At 33.1% G+C, this 14,799-nt stretch overlaps 1 protein-coding gene across 2 annotated transcripts in view; it reads right to left on the reverse strand.

The window, feature by feature from the left end:
- The window catches only part of LOC110446954, a 33,565-nt gene that overhangs the window by 7,181 nt on the left and 11,585 nt on the right, over positions 1–14,799 (reverse strand). For both annotated transcript variants that reach the window (XM_021492303.1, XM_021492302.1), the window contains exons 6-9: positions 11,995–12,315; positions 11,596–11,675; positions 2,208–2,433; positions 592–1,011 (exon numbers count right to left, since the gene is read on the reverse strand). In XM_021492303.1, the coding sequence (XP_021347978.1) occupies positions 592–1,011; positions 2,208–2,433; positions 11,596–11,675; positions 11,995–12,315 (1,047 nt within the window). The remainder of the gene's footprint in view (positions 1–591; positions 1,012–2,207; positions 2,434–11,595; positions 11,676–11,994; positions 12,316–14,799) is intronic.

Consider the following 14,799-nt stretch of genomic DNA (forward strand, 5'->3'; position numbering starts at 1 on the left):
CCTACTGCGTGATGCCGTTAAAGAATTATTTTCTTCTTTATCCTCTATGAAGAGGACGACGAAGAGACCAAAACGTATCTACTGCCCTGCCCTATTTACCACACTTCTGCCTACTCTCCGTATTTTTTCCGTCGTGTTTTCCCTAGGGACCGTCTCCATATGACAATACATGTTGCAATGGCGTTAATATCCCATATAACAAAACTAAAAATATTCTACCTCGTAAAAGAAAATAAATCTAAAACTTGTGTATTTAAAGAAACCGCCTTTTGATTTTGGAAATATTCAATGTTTACATTATTTCTACGAAGACCACATCCTTAAATGACCTTAGCTGTTAACAGGACATTAAACAAAAGTAAACCAAACCAAACCAAATCTGTGAAGACTGTTATAAATGCATACGCTAGTTATTTCCTATTATTGCTTTAGAATCATATTGTTTTAAAATATAAACACTGTGTCAAATTACCCACATACCCTGTCTCCAGCAGCATACACATATGCACGTATACATAACACACATGGAGACACGTTCTTAAATGACCGTAGCTGTTAATAGGACGTTAAACAAAAAACAACATCAAATACCTTCCGGTATAGGAACCCCAATAACGTGATGTGATTTCCCGGCTTCATTCTCTAGGACAACCCTGTAGAAACCGAAGTCTTCGGATGTAATCTTAGATATAGTTAGCACAGCGGTATAGTGAGCATTTGGCTGGGTCGACGATCTACTGCCACCAATATGAGGATACGTGTAGATGTCGATAACACTACGTTGATCATTCGAACGTAAATGAGATGGATATCCGTTTGTGGTCCAATACGGGGAGTAAATCCCTTCCCACTTTAATTCCATAGAGTATTTGTCCGAAATCTCAATCTGAACGTCGCCAATAAACCAGGTTGCCGATGGATACGCAATATTGGAGTCAAAGTTCACCGACAAGATGATTTCTTGGTCACTTATTTCCACAGTTGGCGAAGGAACCAACAATTTGGGTAATTCTGTGTGATAAAAAACCGAAATGAAGATATGACTGACCAAATAACACAAAACAAAGGTAACACGACTAAAGCAAAGTACTGAAATCGGGGAGTTGGAATAACTTACTAAATAAAATTAATAAACCGATACGAATTACCAATATTATCTCCCTTTGTAAGGTAATTTACCTTTGTTTATACATGCCACCGCTCTCTGTCATAGTTTTCTATCAAATTGTTTGATCAACAGCGTCTTATAATGTTCAACAAAATGTAACGATGAGAGCTTAGTGAGGTGCTTTTATAAATTTGATTTTGAATAAGTAAACAAAAACAAGGAAGCACGATACGCCCGTCAGACCCTCGGAAGGGTATTAATAAATCGGAAGCAGGTAGTGACATATACCATAAATGTGTTTCCTGTCACCGGTTTGTTGGTGAATGTGGCCTTGTCATTCATTTACTGGGTAAGCTCTTTTGTGTTTCAGAATTACACTTTTAAACAAATTAATAAAAAGATACTTTTCGATGAAATACCCTTATTTTGGCAATGAAAAAGAGGTATTCAGATGATGACACAACCAAGTAATTTATAAAAATCGGAGAACAATTGTTTGAGTTATCGTGTAAACAAGGAAAAGTTAACGGTAAAAATGCCAGGTGTGATACGTCAAAACGCGGAAAGTTGAAACTCGACAGAACAAAACCCCGTAATATATGTTGAACATTATTGCTTCCAGCATTACCGTACACAGTTTTAAAGGAATTGATTAAAAAAATATTAAAAAGTTCTTGCATTTACTACATAATGCCCTTATTTGGAAATAAAAGGGGTATAACTTTACCATAGATGGAAGTAAATTTCTAAATTGTTTGCACTATATTGGTATGCAATAAGTATACCAAGTTTCATAAAGATGTGTTCATTATTGAAGGAAGTAGAGCGATGAAAAGAAAAAAATAACGAACGGACGGACGGACAACGCAGCCCATATCGTTACGTTTCATTTAAACGCCATGTTTGCCTTAGTTCATGAGTTACAATCGCGACACTAGTAATATTTAAATACATCTGATGTAATCTTAAAACGAGTCTGTATTAGCATGATCTCGTAAACCATAGGCATACAATCATGTAATATTTAAAGGTACGCTCACATGATGTATAGTGGATTAAAAACTCAACCATTTAGGATATACGATTGTGCCCTTTTTACCTTTTTCAGGATAACCCATATACAAGGAGATCTCCGTTGTTCCGATATCGTTTCTGATGATACACATGTAATCCACGTAGTCAAGTTCTGTGGGGTTAGTGCTACCCAGTACGGACTTGAATAGAGCTTCGTTTGCCTCACCGTTGTACTTGTCTTCTACTAGCGCTGTTGTTATAGATACTTCACTTCCGTAACTAATTAACCGCTGTCTCTTGTACCAAGAAATCTATCGGCCATAAAAAAAAACATTTGATTAAAAAAGCGGGTCCTTTTTAAGATAAAGTGTAATATCATACAAATTATTTTTTTCCAAATCTACCTGCAGGTTGAGGGTCGAAAAAGAGAATACAGTCTATTACACCTGTGGGATACCCCCTACATGGATCGTAAGAGGCGACTCACCCCCTACAGAAATCGGGATTTGCATTTGTGCCTTCTACTTTGAGAACACAAAAGCAACCGAAGTTAATCTAATGCATTAATTGCAAAAGTTGAGATCTTTATATTTCTCTCTACTTTTAACTACCTTCTGTTCCCTAGCGCATTGCTTGCCAACACCTCACTTTTTGCTTTTATGTTGAACGTTCGCCAAGGTAAGGAAGGCAATGGGTTATGTCCCCAGGCCAGAACATACGAAAGGCCTTAAAAATGGTAGTTGTTATTCTCTGCTTTAAGTTCAACATGGCATCCGATCCGCGCTATCACAAGGAGGCAAGTACCGTTCCCGGCACACATGCACCCTTACACGAAACACTTGGAGGTACGTCCTTAAATGACCTTTGGAAGCTGTTAATAGGATGTTAAACAAAATAAAACAAAACACAATTTTGTTTTTTAAGAATTTCCTTAACATTGTTGCAAACTGTTTGTTTTAGGTATGACTTCATTTTCGCTTTATCATTTCTAAAAAGAAACCATACCTGCTTGGCTTTTATGAGGAATAGTAAAGATGAAATAAACAAAATACAATCAGCAACAATGTTATGAATGAAAAAGAACTAGCGAAATATCATGGCTCCACTGTACTGCAATTATATCGAAACACGGAAGCTGAGAGGCGGTTATTGTGCATAGGTAAAATACACAATGCAGTCAAATGTACAGCTCTTAATAACCCAGTTATCACGGACTGTATAGACTCCATTCGTACCAATGATGAATCACAAAGCAATGTGCAGTAAGAGCAATTTCTTTTGATTGGTTGTCTGCAACAACGAACTAAATTTCGAGACCATACCTGCATTAGTTACGCTTACATATTATGAAATAGTTATCCATGTTATTGTCATGCTCGAGACCAACCATTTATTGTCAAACATATTTTGGACACTGAGCACATTTATCACGGGTTATACAGACAAACGTGGACTAAATGGTCACATTGACCAGTAAAGATAATAACGTTGTGTGGCTATCTGCAACAGTGTATTACATGAATAGGCCACACATACATTATACACGCTTACATCTTTCGAATTGAAAAACAATGGTGTTGTTATGACCTTGTAACAAACCATTTACTTTCAAACATTCCATAATCGAATGTGCAGATTTTAAAACAAAAACGTGAAAATACATTGTAACAACTACGAAAAAATTGTTTGATAAAGTTTCTTTGTCGTAAATATATGATTATTTACATTCTTTAATTTGTTTCCAGTTTATTTTTTTTTCATTTGTGTCATCTTCTAAACATTTCAGATGTGTTAAGTAAAGTTAAATAAAGACTTATTTTATTTGGGAACGTCTCTCTTTAGTGCTGTTTAGCTATCAACAACTTAAAATTATTATTTTTTTGTAATTTTTTATTTTTTTCCAAATTTATAACAATGCAAATATATCATACATAAACATTATTCCTCTCGCACATTACAATTCATTCATTAAATATTCATTTATAATAAAACTGCATATTTCCAGGTATAATTAATAATTAATTATGTTTATATATAATTAAATTCCATCTAAATTGTGTCCGTTATATAAATGCATTGTTTAGAAGTGATAGAAAAGAGGTTAGAGCAGGTCCTAGAGGTATAGAAGGGAAAGTAAGACTAAGAGAGAGAGAAAAAAAGAAGAAAGAAAAGAAAAAAAAGAAAAGAGAAAAAAAAAAATAAACGAGGGGGGGTGGGATATTGAGAAATAAAGAAGCTATATAGATGTGTTGGAAGGTTCAAGGAGTTTTACATATAAGTATTCAGAAGTACATGTTTATATAAGAAAACTCGATAGTTATATGTTCATATTTTGGCAAAGACAGGGTTTAAGCAATATTAATTAGACTTTCCCATTTTTTCCATTCAGTATTGAATTTCAATAAAAATAATTCACTTTTATTAACAGCAATATATCTCTGAGTAAAATATGTGTCCTTGATAACGTTCTTAAGTGCAGCTACTGACAATGACATTTGTAAACATCTCGATTTATAAATATATTGTTTTATAAGTAAAATTATGGTATTATCTACCCTACTACTGATACTATTTTGATTAAATAAACCGAAAATGAAGGTTTCCTTGTTAAAACCAAATGGGATTAACAATGCATCAAGAAGGAATTCAAAATTTTGTAAAAAGTCTTGTACTTTCTCACATTCCCATAGTGTGTGAATTATTGTCTCTATTTCAGTCTTACATTGAAAACAAAGAGCACTATCGGTAAGAGCTGCTTTAACTAGATAAGAGTTTGTTGTTAAAATGTGTTGATTTATTCTGTATTGAAGCCATTGTAATTTTGAATTTCTAGTTACTGTAAATGGAAGCATATATATCAATTTCCATGTGTCATCATCAAATTCAAACAATTCATTCCATTTGTTTTTCCCAGTGGATATGGTACTATTTTGGCACAACAACTTATAAAAATCTTGAGTTCCTTTTTTTTGCCTCATAAATATTTCTAAATTTAAGGGTATGTATGGATAACTAATCAAAGTATTTAAAGTATCATCATTGGACATGTAGTTTTTTATAGTATTAATAATACCTTGATATGTGAGAAAGTTAGTTTTTACATCAAATTTTTGTGAAAATTCTATAAAACTATAGAAAATACCAGAGTTATTATCTTTTAATAAGTCATTTATAATTAAAACACCCTTTTCAAACCATTGCTTATAAAATAAACACTTGGCTCCTACTGTAAAATATTTGTTATACCAAATAGGCATTTTCAATCTACTTTTTATCTCTCTTATACAATCTTCTTTATCAGCTATTTTTCTCCATGATTGGAACACATCTTTCCAAAAAAGGTTTTTACAATTGCCTTGAATAATCGATAAGTATTCTGAACCACAATTAAATAAAATGTCCTTATTAACATATTTTTTAAATAACACTTGCCATTTACCCCCTGATGTAAGCAACCTACGTATCCAAGTAAGTTTCAAGGCTTCAATAAAAGACTTGATGTGTATCATTTTAAGACCCCCTTCCTGATAGCTTTTGATGATTATTTCCCGTTTTGTTTTATCCACTTTACTCTTCCATAAGAAATTAAAAAATTCTGAATTTAATTTTTTAATAAAATTTTCATCTGGATTTGGTAAGGAGATAAATAGATGATTAAATTGAGATATTAATAAAGATTTAATTATTTGTATTCTTCCTATTGGTGTTAATATTCGTCTACTCCAATTCTTAATTATTGACTTAAGTTTCACTAGTCTTTTATCATAGTTTAATTTAGGGATTTGATGTAAATCTACATGAAATTCTATACCTAATACCATAAATTTTTGACTTCCCCATTGCAGGTTCCATTCAGGATAATATATCTCATCACTGTACTTTTTACTGCCTATCCATATAACTTGTGTTTTACTTTTATTTATTTTAAGACCAGAAATTTTTGCAAATAAATTAAGCTCTTTTATTGATTCTTTTAATGATTGTTTCGTTCCATCTAAAATGAGAGAGGTATCATCTGCATATTGTGAGAGAAGTAGTGGAGAGTTGTCTATATTTATACCCCTAATATAATTATTATTTCTAAGTCTTATTGCAAGTATTTCTGAACACAAAATAAAAATGTATGGAGCTATCGGATCACCTTGACGGCAACCCCTCTTAATTTCAAAAAAAGATGAGAGATTACCACCTTGATTAATTGCAGACATAGAATTTTTATGTAGTGTTTTTATCCAACTTCTAATATCCTCACCAAAATTAAAATATTTAAATACATTTTCAATAAACTCCCAACTAACAGAATCAAATGCCTTTTCAAAATCAACAATCAAAAGCATCCCATCTATATCATTGTCCTCTGTATACTGCATTATATCGTAAATTAATCGTGTATTTTCCCCTAAAAATCTGCCTGCAATAAATCCTGTCTGGTCAGTGTTAATTAATTTATCTAAAATAGTTTTTAATCTAGAAGCTATTGCGCCAGATGCAATTTTGTAAACAATATTCAAAAGACAAATAGGTCTCCAATTTTTAAGAAATTGCCTTGGTTTATCACCTTTTGGTATACATGTAATAATTCCTTGTTTTTGAGTTATAGATAAGTTTCCATTTATATATGCATAATTAATAGATCTTAAAACAAATTTACCTAGTTGTTTCCAAAAACACTTAAAAAATTCTACTGTAAATCCATCTGACCCGGGGCTTTTATTATTTTTCATGTGTTTTAAAGTATGTGACGCTTCAGTAAAAGTTATATTACCTTCTAAAGATAAAGATTCTACATTGTTTAATTTTGGAACATTACAATTGGATAGAAATTTATCTAAATCCACTTCTTCGATATTACTATTACTTGCATACAGTTGTTCATAAAATAATTTAACTTCATTTAAAATATCTTCTTGTTTTCTTATAACATCACCATTTTCTTTTTCTATCATCGGGATAATTTTTGAGGTAAAATGTCTATTTTCAAGATTAAAAAAATAGTTTGTTGGCTTCTCTCCCTCTTCCACCCATTTTGCCTTGGACCTTATAATGCTACCCCTCATTTTAATTTGTCTGATTTTTTCCAATTCCTTCTTTTTTTCACCTACTTGATCCAGATTGACATTATCCATATTTTCTAAACTGTTAATAGATTCTATAAGAGTATTTTCCTGTATGTTCTGCATTTTTTTTTATATGATGCATATGAAATAGTTTTACCGCGTATTTCAAATAGTAAGGTCTCTAAGAAAAGTTGGTCGTTGATTTGGAACTGGATATCCTCATCTGATATATTATTAATAAAATGTGGGTTATATATTAATAGGGCATACTGCTTTTTAATTTCAAAAAATAATTTATTTATAGTTTTGAGATAATCCTCATCATGTAATAAAGAATTATTGAATTTCCAAAGTCCTCTTCCTCTCTTAAATTCATTAAATTTTATTGTAATAGTAGGTATAGAATGATCAGATCTGTAACCAGTTTCAATACTAGAGTTCTGTATATTACTTAACATATTTTCTGATACCAGAAAAAAATCTAAACGTGCCTGTTTAATAGGATTATTTCTCCTCCATGTATATCTCTTATAATCTGGATGTTGCTCTCTAAAAATATCTACTAGACTGAATTCATCTATAAGTTCAATTACTTTATCTCTAGCTTTAGGATTATTTATTTGTTTATAACTCTTATCATAATCAAGGTCAGGGTTCAGCACTAAATTAAAATCTCCACATATAATACAAAATTCATTACTATATTCATTTATCACATCTATTATTTGCTGATAAAAACTAGGTGTATCTAAGTTTGGACCATATACTGTTATTAAAGTTACTTTTTTATCATTTATCAACATATCTAAGGCAATATAATTACCCTCTTTATCCTTTTTTTCTTTCAGTACTTTACCTTCAAAATTATTATTAATTAAAATCGCTACCCCCCTAGAGTTAGATTTATAAGAACTAAAATGACAGCTATATCCCCATTCTGACCTAATAATATTTTCAATATCTACAGTAAAATGAGTGTCTTGTAAACAGTAAATATTGCCCTTCTGGTGCCTTAAGTATGAGAAAACATCTTTTCGCTTACCTTTGTCCTTCAAACCCTGACAATTTGCCGATAATATGCTAATAGATTCTATAATTAATATAATATAGACTTGAAAAGTAAAACCAACCCCTTGAACTTTTAACACTACTACAGTATAACGAGAATTTATCGAAGAGGATAGAAAAGAAGAAGGGGAAGAAGGAGAAAAGGAAGAAGAAGAAGAAAAAGAAGAAGAAGAAAAAGAAATAAGATATCATTTTTTAGGTGAAAACCGTCAAAACAGTTGAAACTTACGCACGCTTTCGTTCTCATTCTTACCGGAAATAAATTAGAAACCGGAAGTTCTACGAACAACCTAGTAAACAAAAACACGGGACTTGTGTAAATCCGGAAACACTCACCAACATACGTAGCTATATGTGACTATTCCTACAGAGATATACACATACACATGAGAACAGAAAAAGAAACATAATTATTTTGTATGTCTAATTGTTTTACAGGCAAATATACTCTTTAGTGTGATATACTATTATGTCATAACATCTATTAACATAGTGACTTGGTAAATCTTTAATTTCACTATCAATAGAAATACAATAATACATAAATGGAATGGTGATTTTTTAAGTTGATATATTTCACACATTTGTATTGTCGATTTACCATTCCATATACCATTTAAACACACACATATGTATATATACTTTTTTTATATATACAACAACAACTACATCAGGTAGACTTGCATAAACTTTTGATTTTTTTTTTCTATACATACATGAAAAATATATAATATATAATATACATTGTACATGAAATACAATTTCGTGGTGATACAATTTCAGCATTTGTATCCATGCTACCGTTGGGGATTAGGAAATAAATAAATCAGACAGACTCATATAAGCCTTTTTTGATTGATTTTTTTTCTGTACATTTTTACATACAATATACATATACAAGAAAAATATACATGAAAAAACTAATGAATGTAGAATCCAGCTTCATGGTGATAGAGTTGATACACTTGTATCTTATATTAACCTGGCCATCATCATTTTTTCATGTAGACTTGCATTAGCCCCTTTTTGATTATTTTTTTCTTCTTCTAAAATCTAGTACATGAATATCATGTTTATATAAACTAAAACATGGAATTATAATTCTATAGAGAATATACTTTCATTATGATACTCTATGCACACTTGAAGCTTTTATTTATCGTTCAATTTCGCTTTCAATTCAACATTATTTTCAGATAGACTTGCATAGGCCCAATTATGCTTTTTTCCTTTGCTTATAATTAGGATACACAAATAATAGCAATAAATGGAACAACCAAATGTAAAGCTAATACCTCACATTCCTACATTCTTATACAGTATATATATAATTAATGAACAATATAACTATAATATTTTACAATTTATGCACACACTTTTTATAAGTAGATTCATCTGGCCATCACAATACTAGATTGCACGAAATATGTACATTATTATTATTACATTCAGCAAGTCTCTTTACACTGACCTGTTTGAGTTCTTTGTCAATAGTCCAACACAAACGTTAATCCTTTACCGAAAATTTGAATCGTCACCCAGGTAACTGTCTAATAGGGTAGTGTCATATGTTATTCTTCTTTTCTTTCCATCTTTTAGCTGGGCAAACAGTTTCCCATCTATACTATATGAATGTTTCACACAGTCAAGATTGAATATCGCTTTCAGTCTCTCCTGATTTATCCTGGTCAGATCTTCAAACACACAATACCTTTGTCCTTTCAGGATCCTCCTGGCTCGAATAACCTCTGCTTTTTTACGTCTGTGCGTGAACTTACAAATAACTGTTCTAGGCTCAACAACTTAAATTGTCGACGGGCCGAAAAACAATACAAAATCAAAACAAAATGAGGAACCGCTTCTTCGTTTATCTTCTGATTTTTACGATACACAAATGCAAAACTTTTTTTCAATATGTTATTTTTTTTATCCAAATATAAGCCAAAACAAAAATTATTGTAGAACTCAGTTTTTAGCAAATGAACCCATATGTGATAAGTATATAACCGTGCCGTCGTTTTCATTATTCTTTCATTCCGTTTATTTAGATATTTAGTTTATCATATGACCAATAGCATATACTTCTCCATATCAGCCCAACGGGTTGATACAGGGTAGGATATGGAAATGGTTATATGATAGTTATTTTTGATTTGTTGTACTATTTACGGCCCATCGATAATGCAATTCATTTAGGGCCAAGCAACACTGTAAAGATAGATATTCACAAAAAATGAAAACATCAAATTAGAAATAAAAAGGTTAAAATATGTACAAATTAATGTAACGTACATCAACAGTGAACGATTCGGTTGTAAAATATGTCAGATTTTATTATTTAGATCAGTTGATATAATCCCATATTTATTGAACTGTATAAAATAAACTTTTCATATACGATACATTTTAGAATATTTTTCTACGAAAGCACCGCCTGTAATCATATAATATTTGACTGTAAATAGCTGATCACATGCATGCCATTCAGGGTAGTCTTCTTTCCGTAAAATGTAACTATGTGTAATGTAGGTATTGAACAGCGTAGTTGCGAAAGGACAACTTCCTCTCTACATTCTGCTCTACAAGTTGCACATAAACATACGTTAGATTGAACTGCGATAAGTTTGTACATTTTTCAGATAATTTACTTTGCCGATTCGTTTAAATAAAATTCGTTATTGAAGGTTTAAACTCCGAATAGTGAAGTTTAATGTTTTGAATGTAGGTAAGGAGCTACTTTCTCATGCTATGAAAGCGTGACGTCATAAGTCTGACATCGATGTCATGTCCCTGCTGCTGTTGTACGATACATTAAATTGAGCAGTAGGTTGGTTTAACCATAAGAGATGTTTTGCAGAAGTTATAATGACGGAGAAACCGTTTTTACATAGCACTGACTCGATGAAACTTGCACATGTAAAGCAACAGTAATACTACATCTATGCCATTATTCCACGTGGCAGGTAATGATCGTTTGTTGCACAGATGTACCCATTCACTTGGTGTGCGCTATGGAGTATTGCGCATACGTGCATGCATTCGTTCGCACACAACCTCATGTTCCTGTAAAATCAAAAAAAGACGTTTGTATAGCTCTGCTTACGTAGATTAATTCATTAAAACAGTACCAATGCCTTGTATTTACCTTTAGTGCAGTGTACTGACATGAAGTCATTGATACCCTGACCTGGAACATCTTGTCCGGGCTGTTACTTTTAAACCGTTAAAGACATGCTGATTAAACTTGCTGTATAACTGCAACACCTATATATGATATGCAATGCAGCGCCATAAGATCACTATGGCCTTTACCTCGGGTAAACAAAAATATCAATGTCTTGTATTTACCTTAAAGTTGGAATGTGATGAAAACGTCACCATGATTGTAGCATTGTCGGGGAACACTGTATGGCTTTTTATAACGGGGACTGTAAAATTAATATTTATTACATTGTATATCAGTGAGATAGCACTTTAAAGTCGGCATCATATCCGCGCTATCACAAGGAGGCAAGTACATCAATATACCCCGTCTCCAACACACATACACACATGCACGCATTCACAACATACACGTAGACACGTACTTAAATTATTTTAGCTGATAATAGGACGTTAAACAATATAAAACCAAACTGAACATTAAATGTTAAAATAAGGAAAAGTGCAACAAATTTTAAAGCGCATATTCTAGACTTGATAAATTATAACCTCATGATTATGTTTATATCGAGGTATTTAGATTACCTGAATTTCCGCGTCGGAGGAAGATCACACGCTCGCTTAAACCGAACCTGTTTACGACAGCCACTTTGTAAAGGCCAAAGTCTGGTGGAACAGGTTCAGTTATCCTTAGAGTGGCTGTGAATCCGTCCAAAGAAATATCAGGTTCCATTGTGACCGACGCCGGGGTCACGGTAAAAGTGTGTTTGTCATCCTCAGGAATGATGAAACCATTCTTACTCCAATACACTGCGCGGTGTGGGGTACCAGATATAAAATCAACAGCCATCACTGCTGTGTGTTTCGTTATATTGATAGTGACTGACTCTGCCAGTAAAGGAGTTGCTGTAAGTAATAACAAATGACATACTGGAACATTGCGTAAAACATTTATACAAAGAAAGGTTGCTCCACTGCTATTTTAGTAGCAGGAGGAGGGGCATATAGTGTTGCACATGTCCGTCCCATCGCGTCGCGTCCTGATTCAATGTAAACACTTAGCAACTTCATTTTTAACAGATTTTTGTCAAACTTTATACAAAGGTCAAGTATGAGTATACGTCGGACATCTTTGTGTTTCAGGGTTCCAAGGTCACGGTTGCTATATAGGAGGCATTCATGTCTTACAGACACTTTTTTTGTTTTATATGTATCGACGGTTTATTAGCAATTTGAGCAGTAAGCATCACTTCAATAAGATAATCTCTTTGGAGGCGGGAGGACAGACATGAGTTTGAATCGGCCGCTAGAGCCTTTGTGGCGCAAACGCTTTCGATCTTTGAATAAAACTTATTTTTTTACGATAAATGAAACATTTACGAATTACGGTTGCTCGTCTCCGAATGTGTCTCCATACGTTCCTTATTCGTGTCTATCAAAGCTTGAGGACCAGCATCTAAGCAAAGAATATAACGAACCATTTACAGTAAAACGCTTTGCTAGATTGCATTGACCTTCAGCAAACACGACAGAAAAAAAATTGTATGACTAGAAATTGTCATAGGCTTTACATGATTGCTTGCTACTATGACACTTTAGGACAGTTTAGGTTAAATAACATCACAGAAGAACACGTGTTTCTACAAATTTTGGTCAACATTTGACTGGCCCAAAAAGTTATTTTAGTCTTGGATTTTCGGATCGGCATGAAATGGAACAATGCTTGTGCGGGACCTCGTAAAAATCAATTGTACCAAGTGAGAAGTCAATTGGTGAAACCGTTCTTGAGAAGAAGTCGAAAATGTACCAGCCAATCAGAGATCAGGGCAGCCATATTGAATTTTCAAGTTGGCACAAAATGATACAACACTTGTTCAGGACCTCAAAAGGATTAATTGTACCAAGGTATAAGTCAATTGCTTAAGTCATTCTCGAGAATAAGTCAAAAATGTCTGAGCTAATCAGAGACAAGGGAGGCCATTTTGGATTTTGGGATCGGCACTTAATATATCAACACGTGTTCGGGACCTTATACGGATCAATTGTAATACGTATGGAGTCTATTGGTGCGGTAATTCTTTAGAACAAGTAAAAAATGTCTCGGTCAATCAGATGTTAGGGCGGCCATCTTTGATTTTTGGATTAGCTTTTTGGTGTTGGTTTTTCAAAAAGATCAAAGACAATAATGAACACATCATATGACGTTAACGGGAAAATGTTTCAGAATCAATAAACATATGAAATTTATCAGTTAACCATTTTTCAAAAAGGTTGAAAAATAAAAAAGTTAAAAAAAAAATGGTGACCTTTGACCCAACAGCGAGGAATTTTTATTTTACCCTTTTTGTATTAACATGTAATGAGGAGAGGACAACCCTGAAGAATATCTACAAATAATATAATTTCAGGAATGCTGTATGATATTTTTTTTTATTTATGACCTATTCTATATTTTTACCTATGACGTCATGGCGGCAATATTGGATTTTTGACCTACTTGAAAATGTTGCAATAACACCTTTAGAACTTGGCCTACAAAATACTTGAAAGACTACACATCTTATACCAATCAAAAGATTAGCTGCATACAAAATCATGGCAGGAGAATAATAATAATAAGAAACATACCAAAACAATAGGTCTTTTCAGCATAAGTGAAAAGCCCTTACAAATCTCAAATCTCGTTTCGAGACAGCAGGTGTCGTTAGATTTCTAAACTACATAACAATTGTAGTCCTATTTTAAAAATAAGTAATCAAAGCCTCTTTTACTCTTCAAGTTTACGTTTGTATTGTACCTTTTTGTTTGTTTGAGGTCATTTTCCTTAACCTGTTTAAATGTCCTCTTCTTTTGTGATGCTCCATTAAGTGAGTAATTCCCTTTGATACAATCGATGTCTTTGCGAAATACGAAATGTTTCAGTTGATTTTTAGGTCACCTGAGACAAAGTCTCAAGTGACCTATTGCGATCGCCTTTTGTCCGTCGTCGTCCGTCGTCCGTCGTCCGTCGTGCGTCCGTAAACAATTTACATTTCCGACTTCTTCTCCAAAACCCCTGAACCAATTTCAATGAAATTTTGCAGGGACCTTCCATGGACAAAGGTCAACAAAAATAGTTGCCGGTTTAGTCCTAAGCCCTCAGGGGCCTGAGGGGCGGGGCCAAAAAGGGTCAAATTGACTAAAATTTCAAAAATCTTCTCCTCCAAAACCCCTGAACCAATTTCAATGAAATTTTGCAGGGACCTTCCATGGACAAAGGTCAACAAAAATAGTTGCCGGTTTAGTCCTAAGCCCCCAGGGGCCTGAGGGGCGGGGCCAAAAAGGGTCAAATTGACTAAAATTTCAAAAATCTTCTTCTCCAAAACCCCTGAACCAATTTCAATGAAATTT

The sequence above is a fragment of the Mizuhopecten yessoensis genome, unplaced genomic scaffold, assembly GCF_002113885.1.
Source record: "Mizuhopecten yessoensis strain PY_sf001 unplaced genomic scaffold, ASM211388v2 scaffold3079, whole genome shotgun sequence".
NCBI classification, from domain to species: domain Eukaryota; kingdom Metazoa; phylum Mollusca; class Bivalvia; order Pectinida; family Pectinidae; genus Mizuhopecten; species Mizuhopecten yessoensis.